The sequence below is a fragment of the Oncorhynchus mykiss genome, chromosome 7, assembly GCF_013265735.2.
Source record: "Oncorhynchus mykiss isolate Arlee chromosome 7, USDA_OmykA_1.1, whole genome shotgun sequence".
Taxonomy (NCBI): domain Eukaryota; kingdom Metazoa; phylum Chordata; class Actinopteri; order Salmoniformes; family Salmonidae; genus Oncorhynchus; species Oncorhynchus mykiss.
Window position 1 is genome coordinate 89405071 of NC_048571.1, and position 15383 is coordinate 89420453.

General features: G+C 44.9%; 1 protein-coding gene across 2 annotated transcripts in view; it reads left to right on the top strand.

Annotated features, from left to right (window-relative positions):
• ptpdc1a (protein tyrosine phosphatase domain containing 1a) overlaps positions 1-15383 on the top strand; it is a 76009-nt gene that overhangs the window by 6196 nt on the left and 54430 nt on the right. For both annotated transcript variants that reach the window (XM_036984357.1, XM_036984358.1), the window contains exons 2-3: positions 5969-6058; positions 13164-13335. In XM_036984357.1, the coding sequence (XP_036840252.1) occupies positions 5977-6058; positions 13164-13335 (254 nt within the window). In that variant the 5' untranslated portion in view covers positions 5969-5976. The remainder of the gene's footprint in view (positions 1-5968; positions 6059-13163; positions 13336-15383) is intronic.

Consider the following 15383-nt stretch of genomic DNA (forward strand, 5'->3'; position numbering starts at 1 on the left):
AGGAAGTGGACAGACAGCTCTAGTAATGAATCAGGAAGTGGACAGACGGCTCTAGTAATGAATCAGGAAGTGAACAGACAGCTCTAGTAATGAATCAGGAAGTGGAGCTGTGTAACATGATGAGTAGGGAGCTAACAACTCAGCCAGACAGCTCTAGTAATGAATCAGGAAGTGGACAGACAGCTCTAGTAATGAATCAGGAAGTGGACAGACGGCTCTAGTAATGAATCAGGAAGTGGACAGAAGGCTCTAGTAATGAATCAGGAAGTGGACAGACGGCTCTAGTAATGAATCAGGAAGTGGACAGACGGCTCTAGTAATGAATCAGGAAGTGGACAGACGGCTCTAGTAATGAATCAGGAAGTGGACAGACAGCTCTAGTAATGAATCAGGAAGTGGACAGACAGCTCTAGTAATGAATCAGGAAGTGAACAGACAGCTCTAGTAATGAATCAGGAAGTGAACAGACAGCTCTAGTAATTAATCAGGAAGTGAACAGACAGCTCTAGTAATGAATCAGGAATTGGAGATGTGTAACATGATGAGTAGGGAGCTAACAACTCAGCCAGACAGCTCTAGTAATGAATCAGGAAGTGAACAGACAGCTCTAGTAATGAATCAGGAAGTGGAGCTGTGTAACATGATGAGTAGGGAGCTAACAACTCAGCCAGACAGCTCTAGTAATGAATCAGGAAGTGGACAGACAGCTCTAGTAATGAATCAGGAAGTGGACAGACGGCTCTAGTAATGAATCAGGAAGTGGACAGACGGCTCTAGTAATGAATCAGGAAGTGGACAGACGGCTCTAGTAATGAATCAGGAAGTGGACAGACGGCTCTAGTAATGATTCAGGAAGTGGACAGACAGCTCTAATAATGAATCAGGAAGTGGACAGACAGCTCTAGTAATGAATCAGGAAGTGGACAGACGGCTCTAGTAATGAATCAGGAAGTGGACAGACTGCTCTAGTAATAAATCAGGAAGTGGACAGACAGCTCTAGTAATGAATCAGGAAGTGGAGCTGTGTGACATGATGAGTAGGGAGCTAACAACACAGCCAGACAGCTCTAGTAATGAATCAGGAAGTGAACAGACAGCTCTAGTAATGAATCAGGAAGTGGAGCTGTGTAACATGATGAGTAGGGAGCTAACAACACAGCCAGACAGCTCTAGTAATGAATCAGGAAATGGACAGACAGCTCTAGTAATGAATCAGGAAGTGGACAGACAGCTCTTGTAATGATTCAGGAAGTGGACAGACTGCTCTAGGAATGAATCAGGAAGTGGACAGACGGCTCTAGTAATTAATCAGGAAGTGGACAGACAGCTCAAGTAATGAATCAGGAAGTGGAGCTGTGTGACATGATGAGTAGGGAGCTAACAACACAGCCAGACAGCTCTAGTAATGAATCAGGAAGTGGACAGACGGCTCTAGTAATGAATCAGGAAGTGGAGCTGTGTGACATGATGAGTAGGGAGCTAACAACACAGCCAGACAGCTCTAGTAATGAATCAGGAAGTGGACAGACGGCTCTAGTAATGAATCAGGAAATGGACAGACAGCTCTAGTAATGAATCAGGAAGTGGACAGACGGCTCTAGTAATGAATCAGGAATTGGAGATGTGTAACATGATGAGTAGGGAGCTAACAACTCAGCCAGACAGCTCTAGTAATGAATCAGGAAATGGAGCTGTGTAACATGATGAGTAGGGAGCTAACAACACAGCCAGACAGCTCTAGTAATGAATCAGGAAGTGAACAGACAGCTCTAGTAATGAATCAGGAAGTGGAGCTGTGTAACATGATGAGTAGGGAGCTAACAACTCAGCCAGACAGCTCTAGTAATGAATCAGGAAGTGGACAGACAGCTCTAGTAATGAATCAGGAAGTGGACAGACGGCTCTAGTAATGAATCAGGAAGTGAACAGACAGCTCTAGTAATGAATCAGGAAGTGGAGCTGTGTAACATGATGAGTAGGGAGCTAACAACTCAGCCAGACAGCTCTAGTAATGAATCAGGAAGTGGACAGACAGCTCTAGTAATGAATCAGGAAGTGGACAGACGGCTCTAGTAATGAATCAGGAAGTGGACAGACGGCTCTAGTAATGAATCAGGAAGTGGACAGACGGCTCTAGTAATGAATCAGGAAGTGGACAGACGGCTCTAGTAATGAATCAGGAAGTGGACAGACGGCTCTAGTAATGAATCAGGAAGTGGACAGACAGCTCTAGTAATGAATCAGGAAGTGGACAGACAGCTCTAGTAATGAATCAGGAAGTGAACAGACAGCTCTAGTAATGAATCAGGAAGTGAACAGACAGCTCTAGTAATTAATCAGGAAGTGAACAGACAGCTCTAGTAATGAATCAGGAATTGGAGATGTGTAACATGATGAGTAGGGAGCTAACAACTCAGCCAGACAGCTCTAGTAATGAATCAGGAAGTGAACAGACAGCTCTAGTAATGAATCAGGAAGTGGAGCTGTGTAACATGATGAGTAGGGAGCTAACAACTCAGCCAGACAGCTCTAGTAATGAATCAGGAAGTGGACAGACAGCTCTAGTAATGAATCAGGAAGTGGACAGACGGCTCTAGTAATGAATCAGGAAGTGGACAGACGGCTCTAGTAATGAATCAGGAAGTGGACAGACGGCTCTAGTAATGAATCAGGAAGTGGACAGACGGCTCTAGTAATGATTCAGGAAGTGGACAGACAGCTCTAATAATGAATCAGGAAGTGGACAGACAGCTCTAGTAATGAATCAGGAAGTGGACAGACGGCTCTAGTAATGAATCAGGAAGTGGACAGACTGCTCTAGTAATAAATCAGGAAGTGGACAGACAGCTCTAGTAATGAATCAGGAAGTGGAGCTGTGTGACATGATGAGTAGGGAGCTAACAACACAGCCAGACAGCTCTAGTAATGAATCAGGAAGTGAACAGACAGCTCTAGTAATGAATCAGGAAGTGGAGCTGTGTAACATGATGAGTAGGGAGCTAACAACACAGCCAGACAGCTCTAGTAATGAATCAGGAAATGGACAGACAGCTCTAGTAATGAATCAGGAAGTGGACAGACAGCTCTTGTAATGATTCAGGAAGTGGACAGACTGCTCTAGGAATGAATCAGGAAGTGGACAGACGGCTCTAGTAATTAATCAGGAAGTGGACAGACAGCTCAAGTAATGAATCAGGAAGTGGAGCTGTGTGACATGATGAGTAGGGAGCTAACAACACAGCCAGACAGCTCTAGTAATGAATCAGGAAGTGGACAGACGGCTCTAGTAATGAATCAGGAAGTGGAGCTGTGTGACATGATGAGTAGGGAGCTAACAACACAGCCAGACAGCTCTAGTAATGAATCAGGAAATGGACTGACAGCTCTAGTAATGAATCAGGAAGTGGACAGACAGCTCTAGTAATGAATCAGGAAGTGGAGCTGTGTAACATGATGAGTAGGGAGCTAACAACACAGCCAGACAGCTCTAGTAATGAATCAGGAAGTGAACAGACAGCTCTAGTAATGAATCAGGAAGTGGACATACTGCTCTGGTAATGAATCAGGAAGTGGACAGACGGCTCTAGTAATGAATCAGGAAGTGGACAGACGGCTCTAGTAATGAATCAGGAAGTGGAGCTATTTAACATGATGAGTAGGGAGCTAACAACACAGCCAGACAGCTCTAGTAATGAATCAGGAAGTGGACAGACGGCTCTAGGAATGAATCAGGAAGTGGACAGACGGCTCTAGGAATGAATCAGGAAGTGGACAGACGGCTCTAGTAATTAATCAGGAAGTGGACAGACTGCTCTAGTAATGAATCAGGAAGTGGAGCAGGCTCTTTGCTCTTCGTGCTATAAAGGGGCAGATACAGAGTTGGTCCTCTCGATCACCTGGGACACATTTGAATGAAGTACCAAAAATTCTAGTATCAAACCGTAAATAAATAAAAAAAGATATATATGTTTCGGTATACTGTGCAACGTTATGCTGAGCGTCTGGTGAATACCTCTTAGGTCGATGGATGGGCTTGGTTGGGTTTTGGAGTTTGTGTGGCTGTCATTTTGAGGTCCTTGCTGCAGGGGTGGGGGTCCTGATCTGGGTTGGATTATATAGGGTGTTTGTGTGCCTGTCTGTCTCGCTCGCTGTCTCTCTGCCTCAGGCTCTGTCTCAATTCAATTCAAGGGCTTTATTGGCATGGGAAACATGTGTTAACTATGCTAAAGCAAGCGAGGTAGATAATATACAAAAGTGAATATATAAAGTGAAATAAACAATAAAAATGAACAGTAAACATTACACATACAGAAGTTTCAAAACAATAAAGACATTACAAATGTCTTATTATTATTATTATTATTATTATTATATATATATATATATATATATATATATATATATATATATATATATATATATATATATATATATATATATACACAGTGTTTTAACAATGTACAAATCGTTAAAGGACACAAGATAAAATAAATAAGCATAAATATGGGTTGTATTTAATTATCTTTTTGTTTTCTCATGATTTGGTTGGGTCTAATTGTGCTGCTGTCCTGGGGTCTCTCTGTCTTAGACTCACCTGTGTGTGTTTCTGTTTGTTAGTGTTACCTGTCTCTCTGTCTCAGCCTCACCTGTGTGTGTTTCTGTTTGTTAGTGTTACCTGTCCCTCTGTCTCAGCCTCACCTGTGTGTGTTTCTGTTTGTTAGTGTTACCTGTGTGTTTCTGTTTGTTAGTGTTACCTGTCCCTCTGTCTCAGCCTCACCTGTGTGTGTTTCTGTTTGTTAGTGTTACCTGTCTCTCTGTCTCAGCCTCACCTGTGTGTGTTTCTGTTTGTTAGTGTTACCTGTCTCTCTGTCTTAGACTCACCTGTGTGTGTTTCTGTTTGTTAGTGTTACCTGTCCCTCTGTCTCAGCCTCACCTGTGTGTGTGTTTCTGTTTGTTAGTGTTACCTGTCCCTCTGTCTCAGCCTCACCTGTGTGTGTTTCTGTTTGTTAGTGTTACCTGTCTCTCTCTGTCTCAGCCTCACCTGTGTGTGTTTCTGTTTGTTAGTGTTACCTGTCCCTCTGTCTCAGCCTCACCTGTGTGTGTTTCTGTTTGTTAGTGTTACCTGTCCCTCTGTCTCAGCCTCACCTGTGTGTGTTTCTGTTTGTTAGTGTTACCTGTCTCTCTGTCTTAGACTCACCTGTGTGTGTTTCTGTTAGTGTTACCTGTCCCTCTGTCTCAGCCTCACCTGTGTGTGTTTCTGTTTGTTAGTGTTACCTGTCTCTCTGTCTCAGCCTCACCTGTGTGTGTTTCTGTTTGTTAGTGTTACCTGTCTCTCTGTCTTAGACTCACCTGTGTGTGTTTCTGTTTGTTAGTGTTACCTGTCCCTCTGTCTCAGCCTCACCTGTGTGTGTGTTTCTGTTTGTTAGTGTTACCTGTCCCTCTGTCTCAGCCTCACCTGTGTGTGTTTCTGTTTGTTAGTGTTACCTGTCCCTCTGTCTCAGCCTCACCTGTGTGTGTTTCTGTTTGTTAGTGTTACCTGTCTCTCTGTCTCAGCCTCACCTGTGTGTGTTTCTGTTTGTTAGTGTTACCTGTCTCTCTGTCTTAGACTCACCTGTGTGTGTTTCTGTTTGTTAGTGTTACCTGTCCCTCTGTCTCAGCCTCACCTGTGTGTGTGTTTCTGTTTGTTAGTGTTACCTGTCCCTCTGTCTCAGCCTCACCTGTGTGTGTTTCTGTTTGTTAGTGTTACCTGTCCCTCTGTCTCAGCCTCACCTGTGTGTGTTTCTGTTTGTTAGTGTTACCTGTGTGTTTCTGTTTGTTAGTGTTACCTGTCTCTCTGTCTCAGCCTCACCTGTGTGTGTTTCTGTTTGTTAGTGTTACCTGTCCCTCTGTCTCAGCCTCACCTGTGTGTGTGTTTCTGTTTGTTAGTGTTACCTGTCTCTGTTACAGCATGTTACCTCTGTCCTTCCAGAGTGTGCCATGGCGGCTGGTGTTAGCCTGCTGACTGATGTGCCCTACTCTTCCTCTGGGGACCTCAACACAGGCAACAGCATGAACACAGGTAGGTGTTACTGTTCTACAGTAGTAATGTGTCTATCGTGTACACTTTTTTTGTTTGTTACTCCATGTGTTATTTCATAGTTTTGATGTCTTCACTATTATTCTACAATGTAGAAAATATTAAAACAAATTTAAGAAAAACCCTTGAATGAGTAGGTGTCCTAAAAGTTATGACCAGTGGTGTATTTTTGCCTATTGTTCCTGCAATACGGTGCATTTAAACACATATTTACCTGGGTGGAGAGGAAACCCTAGGAATCTCAAGGGTTAACCAATTCTGTGAACAGGTTAGTCAATTCAACATCAAAGTTAGAAAAGATGGACATTTATGAATGTAGAGATCTACGGGTCTTTAGTGAAGTCCAGCCAACCTATAGATACAGGATGCAGTGATGAGTATCAACACTGTCACCTGTAACAAAAGGAAGGGCACTATGGTAGATGGCATCCAAAGGTTTAAGAGTTTTAGTAGCAGCTGCACTTTGATAATTAATATCCCCATTATAGAGAACAGGTGAAAGGTTGACTGAATAATGTGCTTCATATTGTTGAGAGAAAGGTACAATCTGTTTCTGTAGAAAAAGACACCTTTAACCGAAACGTTTACATCCCTGCTAGTATTTAATCCTTTGTCAAGGTAATCCATCCACCTGACACGTGTGGTTTATCAAGAAGCTGATTAAAAAGGAGTATTTCCCTATTGTGGGGAAAAACTCAGTCTGATTGGCTGAGCCTGGCTCCCCAGCCTATGCCCTCCCAGGCCATCCCAGTCATGTGAAATCCATAGATTAGGGCCTAATTAATTTATTTCAATTGACTGATTTCCTTATATGAACTGTAACTCAGCAAAATCTTTGAAATTGTTGCGTTTAGATTTTTCTTCAGTATATATGTTTTTTTAAAGGTCAAATCCATATCAATCCAAAGTCCTCGGTGTTTGTAGTACATTTGGAAAGTATTCAGACCCCTTGACGTTTTCCACATGTTGTTACATTACAGCCTTATTCTAAAATGGATTCAATTATTTGTTTTACCCTCATCAATCTACACACAATACCCCAGAATGACATCACAATACCCCAGAATGACATCACAATACCCCAGAATGACATCACAATACCCCAGAATGACCCCAGAATGACATCACAATACCCCAGAATGACATCACAATACCCCAGAATGACAAAGCAAAAACAGTTCTCTAGACATTTTTGCAAATGTATAAAAACTAAAACAACTGTAATATTACATTTCCATCAGTATTCAGATCCTGTACTCTGTACTTTGTTGAAGAACCTTTGGCAGCGATTACAGCCTCGAGGCTTCTTGGGTGTGACACTACAAGCTTGGCACACTACCTAGCATCACTACTCTGGACGGTTTCTGACTTAGAATATGTGGACAACTACAAATACCTAGGTGTCTGGCTAGACTGTAATCTCTCCTTACAAACTCACATCAAGCATCTCCAATCCAAAATTAAATCTAGAATAGGCTTCCTATTTCACAGCAAAGCATCCTTCACTCATGCTCCTAAACATATCCTCGTAAAACTGACCATCCTACTGATCCTTGACTTCGGCGATGTCATTTACAAAATAGCCTCCAACACTCTACTCAGCAAACTGGATGCAGTCTATAACAGTGCAATCCGTTTTGTCACCAAAGCCCCATATACTACCCACCACTGTGACCTGTATGCTCTCGTTGGCTGGCCCTCACTACATATTCGTCGCCAAACCCACTGGCTCCAGGTCATCTATAAGTCTTTGCTAGGTAAAGTCCCGCCTTATCTCAGCTCACTGGTCACCATAGCAACACCCACCCATAGCACACGCTCCAGCAGGTATATCTCACTGATCATCCCTAAAGCCAACACCTCATTTGGCTGCCTTTCCTTCCAGTTCTCTGCTGCCAACGACTGGAACGAATTGCAAAAATCGCTGAAGCTGGAGACTTAGATTTCTCTCACTAACTTTAAACATCTGCTATCTGAGCAGCTAACCGATCGCTGCAGCTGTACATAGTCCATCGGTATATAGCCCACCCAATTTACCTACCTCATCCCCATACTGTTTTTATTTATTTACTTTTCTGCTCTTTTGCACACCAGTTTCTCTACCTGCGCATGTTCATCTGGTCATTTATCACTCCAGTGTTAATTTGCTAAATTGTAATTAGTTTGCTACTATGGCCCATTTATTGCCTTACCACCTCACGCCATTTGCACACAATGTATATAGACTTTTTTCCCCTATTATGTTATTGACTGTACGTTTGTTTCTTCCATGTGTAACTCTGTGTTTGTGTCACACTGCTTTGCTTTATCTTGGCCAGGTTGCAGTTGTAAATGAGAACTTGTTCTCAACTAGCCTACCTGGTTAAATAGAGGTGAAATAAAACATCTGCATTTGACTAGTTAATCCTGTTCTTCTCTCTATGTCCGGGCTTTGGCTGGGCCCCTCAAGGACATTCAGAGATTTGTCCCTGAAGCCACTCCTGCATTGTCTTGGCTGTGTGCTTAGGGTCGTTGTGCTGTTGGAAGGTGAACCTTCGCCCCAGTCTGAGATCCTGTGTGCTTAGGGTCGTTGTCCTGTTGGAAGGTGAACCTTCGCCCCAGTCTGAGGTCCTGAGAGCTCTGGAGCAGGTTTTCATCAAGGATCTCTCTGTACTTTGCTTCGTTCATCTTTTCCTAAATCCTGACCAATCCTTGCCACTGAAAAACATCCCCACAGCATGATGCTGATCTCTGGAGGTCTGAACAGCAGTCTCTCTCTCTCCCTCTCTCTCTCTCGTTATATCTCTCTGATCTCTGGAGGTTTGAACAGCAGTCTCTCTCTCTCTCTCTCGTTATAACTCTCTGATCTCTGGAGGTCTGAACAGCAGTCTCTCTCTCTCTCTCTCTCTCGTTATATCTCTCTGATCTCTGGAGGTTTGAACAGCAGTCTCTCTCTCTCCCTCTCTCTCTCTCGTTATAACTCTCTGATCTCTGGAGGTTTGAACAGCAGCCTCTCTCTCTCCCTCTCTCTCTCTCTCGTTATAACTCTCTGATCTCTGGAGGTTTGAACAGCAGTCTCTCTCTCTCCCTCTCTCTCTCTCGTTATATCTCTCTGATCTCTGGAGGTTTGAACAGCAGTCTCTCTCTCTCCCTCTCTCTCTCTCGTTATAACTCTCTGATCTCTGGAGGTTTGAACAGCAGTCTCTCTCTCTCCCTCTCTCTCTCTCGTTATATCTCTCTGATCTCTGGAGGTTTGAACAGCAGCCTCTCTCTCTCCCTCTCTCTCTCTCGTTATATCGCTCTGATCTCTGGAGGTCTGAACAGCAGTCTCTCTCTCTCCCTCTCTCTCTCTCGTTATATCTCTCTGATCTCTGGAGGTTTGAACAGCAGTCTCTCTCTCTCCCTCTCTCTCTCTCGTTATATCTCTCTGATCTCTGGAGGTCTGAACAGCAGTCTCTCTCTCTCCCTCTCTCCCTCTCGTTATATCTCTCTGATCTCTGGAGGTTTGAACAGCAGTCTCTCTCTCTCCCTCTCTCTCTCTCGTTATAACTCTCTGATCTCTGGAGGTTTGAACAGCAGCCTCTCTCTCTCCCTCTCTCTCTCTCGTTATATCTCTCTGATCTCTGGAGGTCTGAACAGCAGTCTCTCTCTCGTTATAACTCTCTGATCTCTGGAGGTTTGAACAGCAGCCTCTCTCTCTCCCTCTCTCTCGTTATATCTCTCTGATCTCTGGAGGTCTGAACAGCAGTCTCTCTCTCGTTATAACTCTCTGATCTCTGGAGGTCTGAACAGCAGTCTCTCTCTCGTTATAACTCTCTGATCTCTGGAGGTTTGAACAGCAGTCTCTCTCTCTCTCCCTCTCTCTCTCTCGTTATATCTCTCTGATCTCTGGAGGTTTGAACAGCAGTCTCTCTCTCTCTCTCTCTCGTTATAACTCTCTGATCTCTGGAGGTCTGAACAGCAGTCTCTCTCTCTCCCTCTCTCTCTCTCGTTATAACTCTCTGATCTCTGGAGGTTTGAACAGCAGTCTCTCTCTCTCCCTCTCTCTCTCTCGTTATAACTCTCTGATCTCTGGAGGTTTGAACAGCAGTCTCTCTCTCTCCCTCTCTCTCTCTCGTTATAACTCTCTGATCTCTGGAGGTTTGAACAGCAGTCTCTCTCTCTCCCTCTCTCTCTCTCGTTATATCTCTCTGATCTCTGGAGGTTTGAACAGCAGTCTCTCTCTCTCCCTCTCTCTCTCTCGTTATCTCTCTGATCTCTGGAGGTTTGAACAGCAGCCTCTCTCTATCAGAACAACATCTCTTTGTGTTCTTCTGTTACATAAACCACTCTTATTGTCGTTGAGATGTAAACACTAGAATAACAGCTTCATTCCAAACCCATTGTGTTTAGTCGCTGAGGGTGGCCCCAAATGCGACCTATTCCCTATGTAGTACACTACTTTAGACCAGATCCCTGTGATGGGAGTACTCCATCACCACTTTCACTCCATAATGAACACAGCAACATACAGACATACCGGCTCCCACCTACTGAGGATTTAGGAGTGAGTTGGTTGTCATGGGGACAGTGACTGTGTGATGAAAGTAATGATGGATTGTATTGGCCTCTCTTTGTGCCAGCGGGCTACTGTACTGCGATGAGTCACTGGATCGCTCCGTTTAGCCAGCATGCAGCCTCACTGACTGTCAATACACAGGTTAGACAGGGAGAGAGAGGGGCTGGTTAGACAGGGCAGGGAGAGAGAGGGGCTGGTTAGACAGGGCAGGGAGAGAGGGGGGGCTGGTTAGACAGGGCAGGGAGAGAGGGGGGGCTGGTTAGACAGGGCAGGGAGAGAGGGGGGGCTGGTTAGACAGGGCAGGGAGAGAGGGGGGGCTGGTTAGACAGGACAGGGAGAGAGGGGGGCTGGTTAGACAGGACAGGGAGAGAGGGGGGCTGGTTAGACAGGACAGGGAGAGAGGGGGGCTGGTTAGACAGGGCAGGGAGAGAGGGGGGCTGGTTAGACAGGGCAGGGAGAGAGGGGGGCTGGTTAGACAGGACAGGGAGAGAGGGGGGCTGGTTAGACAGGACAGGGAGAGAGGGGGGCTGGTTAGACAGGGCAGGGAGAGAGGGGGGCTGGTTAGACAGGGCAGGGAGAGAGGGTGGCTGGTTAGACAGGGCAGGGAGAGAGGGGGGCTGGTTAGACAGGGCAGGGAGAGAGAGAGAGAGGGGGGCTGGTTAGACAGGGCAGGGAGAGAGAGAGAGAGGGGCTGGTTAGACAGGGCAGGGAGAGGCAGGCTGTATTAGGTCCATGGCACAGGATTAGACTGAGGCAGCTAGGAGGACTGTGTCAGTTAGACAAGGAGTCTGAGGGACCTTGAGGACAGCGGAGACGCACGGGGACCTTGAGGACAGGGGGGCCTTGAGGACAGCGGAGACACTGAGGGACCTTGAGGAATGGGGGACCTTGAGGAATGGGGGACCTTGAGGACAGGGGGACCTTGAGTACAGCGGAGCCACAGGGGGACCTTGAGGAGACACTGAGGGACCTTGAGGACAGCGGATACGCAGGGGGACCTCAGATCTGTCTGAACATCTCTCTGTTAACCTGGCTGGTTCAGATCTGTCTGAACATCTCTCTGTTAACCTGGCTAGTTCAGATCTGTCTGAACATCTCTCTGTTAACCTGGCTGGTTCAGATCTGTCTGAACATCTCTCTGTTAACCTGGCTGGTTCAGATCTGTCTGAACATCTCTCTGTTAACCTGGCTGGTTCAGATCTGTCTGAACATCTCTCTGTTAACCTGGCTAGTTCAGATCTGTCTGAACATCTCTCTGTTAACCTGGCTAGTTCAGATCTGTCTGAACATCTCTCTGTTAACCTGGCTGGTCAAATCTGTCTGAACTCAGTATGACCGGGCTAGTCAGAGGAGCTGGTTGAGGCACTGACAGGGCTAGTTAGAGGAGCTGGTTGAAGACCTTGACAGGGCTAGTTAGAGGAGCTGGTTGAGGCACTGACAGGGCTAGTCAGAGGAGCTGGTTGAAGACCTGACAGGGCTAGTCAAAGGAGCTGGTTGAGGCACTGACAGGGCTAGTTAGATGAGCTGGTTGAAGACCTGACAGGGTTAGTCAGAGGAGCTGGTTGAAGACCTGACAGGGTTAGTCAGAGGAGCTGGTTGAAGACCTGACAGGATTAGTCAGAGGAGCTGGTTGAAGACCTGACAGGGTTAGTCAAAGGAGCTGGTTGAAGACCTGACAGGGCTAGTTAGAGGAGCTGGTTGAAGACCTGACAGGGCTAGTTAGAGGAGCTGGTTGATGACCTGACAGGGTTAGTTAGAGGAGCTGGTTGAGGCACTGACAAGGCTAGTTAGAGGAGCTGGTTCAAGAACTGACGGGGCTAGTTAGAGGAGCTGGTTCAAGACCTGACAGGGCTAGTTAGAGGAGCTGGTTCAAGACCTGACAGGGCTAGTTAGAGGAGCTGGTTGAAGACCTGACAGGGCTAGTCAGAGGAGCTGGTTGAAGACCTGACAGGGCTAGTCAGAGTAGCTGGTTGAGGCACTGACAGGGCTAATGATACTTGGACATTTCTAGTCTTGTTTGGTTTACCTTGAGGTAAAGATGCTGAGATGCTAACCCACATTAATGAGGGGAGGAGAAGGCTTTAGTTGCTAGGGAAATTTTTCGTCTGTGAACGTGTGTTTTCAAAGAGGTGTCTGTTGTTGGAGAGAAAAGCCAACGTAAAGTACAGCAGGAGAATATGTAGTCTAGTCACACAGAATGGGGATGATGTAGCCTAGTCACACAGAATGGGGATGATGTAGTCTAGTCACAAGAATGGGGATGATGTAGTCTAGTCACACAGAATGGGGATGATGTAGCCTAGTCACACAGAGTGGGGATGATGTAGCCTAGTCACACAGAATGGGGATGATGTAGTCTAGTCACACAGAATGGGGATGATGTAGTCTAGTCACACAGAATGGGGATGATGTAGTCTAGTCACACAGAATGGGGATGATGTAGTCTAGTCACACAGAATGGGGATGATGTAGTCTAGTCACACAGAATGCAGCTAGTATGTAGTCTAGTGGGATGTGCTTGTTGATCTCTCCTCTTCTCTCTCTCTGCAGTCAGTACTCGGGTCCCCACAGCCAAGTACACCAAGGTGGGGGAGACTTTGAGACATGTGATCCCAGGTCACATGCAGTGCTCCATGGCGTGTGGAGGGAGGGCCTGTAAATACGAGAACCCGGCCCGCTGGAGTGACAAGGAGCAGGCCGTTAAGGGACTGTACTCCTCATGGTGAGTCTCTGTCTAACATCCCGTGTCTGTCCTCTGTCTCTCTTCTGGGCTTATAGATAGATAGATAGATAGATAGATAGATAGTTAGATAGTATCAGACAGCTCTGGATTAGGTAGTTGGATGGATAGGTAGTTAGATGGATAGGTAGTTAGGTAGGTGGCAAGATAGATAGGTAGTTAGATAGATAGGTAGTAAGATAGATAGGTAGTTAGTTAGATAGACAGGTAGTTAGATATATACATGTATTGAGATAGGTAGATGTGTGTGTATATATATATATAGAACCCCCATACTTTAATGAAGACAGCTTCTCCATCCTACAGTATATCCCCCCACTAGAACCCCCATACTTTAATGAAGACAGCTTCTCCATCCTACAGTATATCCCCCCACTAGAATCCCCATACTATAATGAAGACAGCTTCTCCATCCTGGAGGGGGAAATGAATCATTTCCAGGCCCAGGGACATGTACTAGTCTGTGGTGACCTAAATACCAGAACCGGACAAGAACCTGACACCCTCAGCACACAGGGGGACACACACCTGCCTGCAGGTGACAGCATTCTCTCCCACATATGCCCCCCTAGGCACAACTATGACAACATAACCAACAAAAACGGGTCACACCTCCTGCAGCTCTGTCGCACGCTGGGTATGTACATAGTTAATGGTAGGCTTCGAGGGGACTGTAGACTACTGTAGACTACTTTATCACTGACCTCAACCCAGAGTCTCTCAGAGCGTTCACAGTCAGCCCACTAACACCCCTATCAGATCACAGAAAAATCACAGTCTACTTGAACAGAGCAATACTCAAATCATGAGACATTAAAGCCAAAGGAACTGAGTAATATTAAGAAATGCTATAGATGGAAGGAATGCAGTTTGTTTTTTGGTAGGTTTCCAATTAGGCAACAACAAATTCAATCCCTTTTAGACAATTTCCTGGGTAAAACGTTCCACTGTAATAGTGAAGGTGTAAACTTGGCAGTAGAAAATCTTAACAGTATATTTGACCTCTCAGCTTCCCTATCAAATCTAAAAATCTCAAATAGAAAACCGAATAAAATTAACAACAATGACAAATGGTTTGATGAAGAATGCAAAAATCTAAGAAAGAATTTGAGAAACCTGTCCAACCAAAAACATAGATACCCAGAAAACCTGAGTCTACGCCTTCACTATGGTGAATCACTAAAACCATACAGAAATACACTACGGAAAAAGAAGGAACAGCACGTTAGAAATCAGCTCAATGTAATTGAAGAATCCATAGACTCTAACCACTTCTGGGAAAATTGGAAAACACTAAACAAACAACAACACAAAGAATTATCTATCCAAAATGGAGATGTATGGGTAAACCACTTCTCCAATCTTTTTGGCTCTATAACAAAGGATAAAGAGCAAAAACATGTACATGATCAAATACAAATCTTAGAATCAACTATTAAAGACGACCAGAACCCACTGGATTCTCCAATTACCTTGAATGAACTACAGGACAAAATAAAAACCCTCCAACCCAAAAAGGCATGCGGTGTTGATGGTATCCTTAATAAAATTATCAAATATACAGACAGCAAATTCCAATTGGCTATACTAAAACGCTTTAACATCATCCTTAGCTCTGGCATCTTCCCCAATATTTGGAACCAAGGACTGATCAGCCCAATCCACAAAAGTGGAGACAAATTTGACCCCAAAAACTACTTTGCGTCAAAAGTAACCTTGGGAAAATCCTCTGCATTATCATTAACAGCAGACTTGTACATTTCCTCAGTGAAAACAATGTACTGAGCAAATGTCCATTTTTTTTACCAAATTACCGTACGTACGTGTTCACCCTGCACACCAACAAACAAAACAAAGGCAAAGTCTTCTCATGCTTTGTTGATTTAAAAAAAGCCTTTGACTCAATTTGGCATGAGGGTCTGCTATACAAATTGATAAAAAGTGGTGTTGAGGGAAAAACATACAACATTATAAAATCCATGTACACAAACAACAAGTGTGCGGTTAAAATGGGCAAAAAACTCACAGGG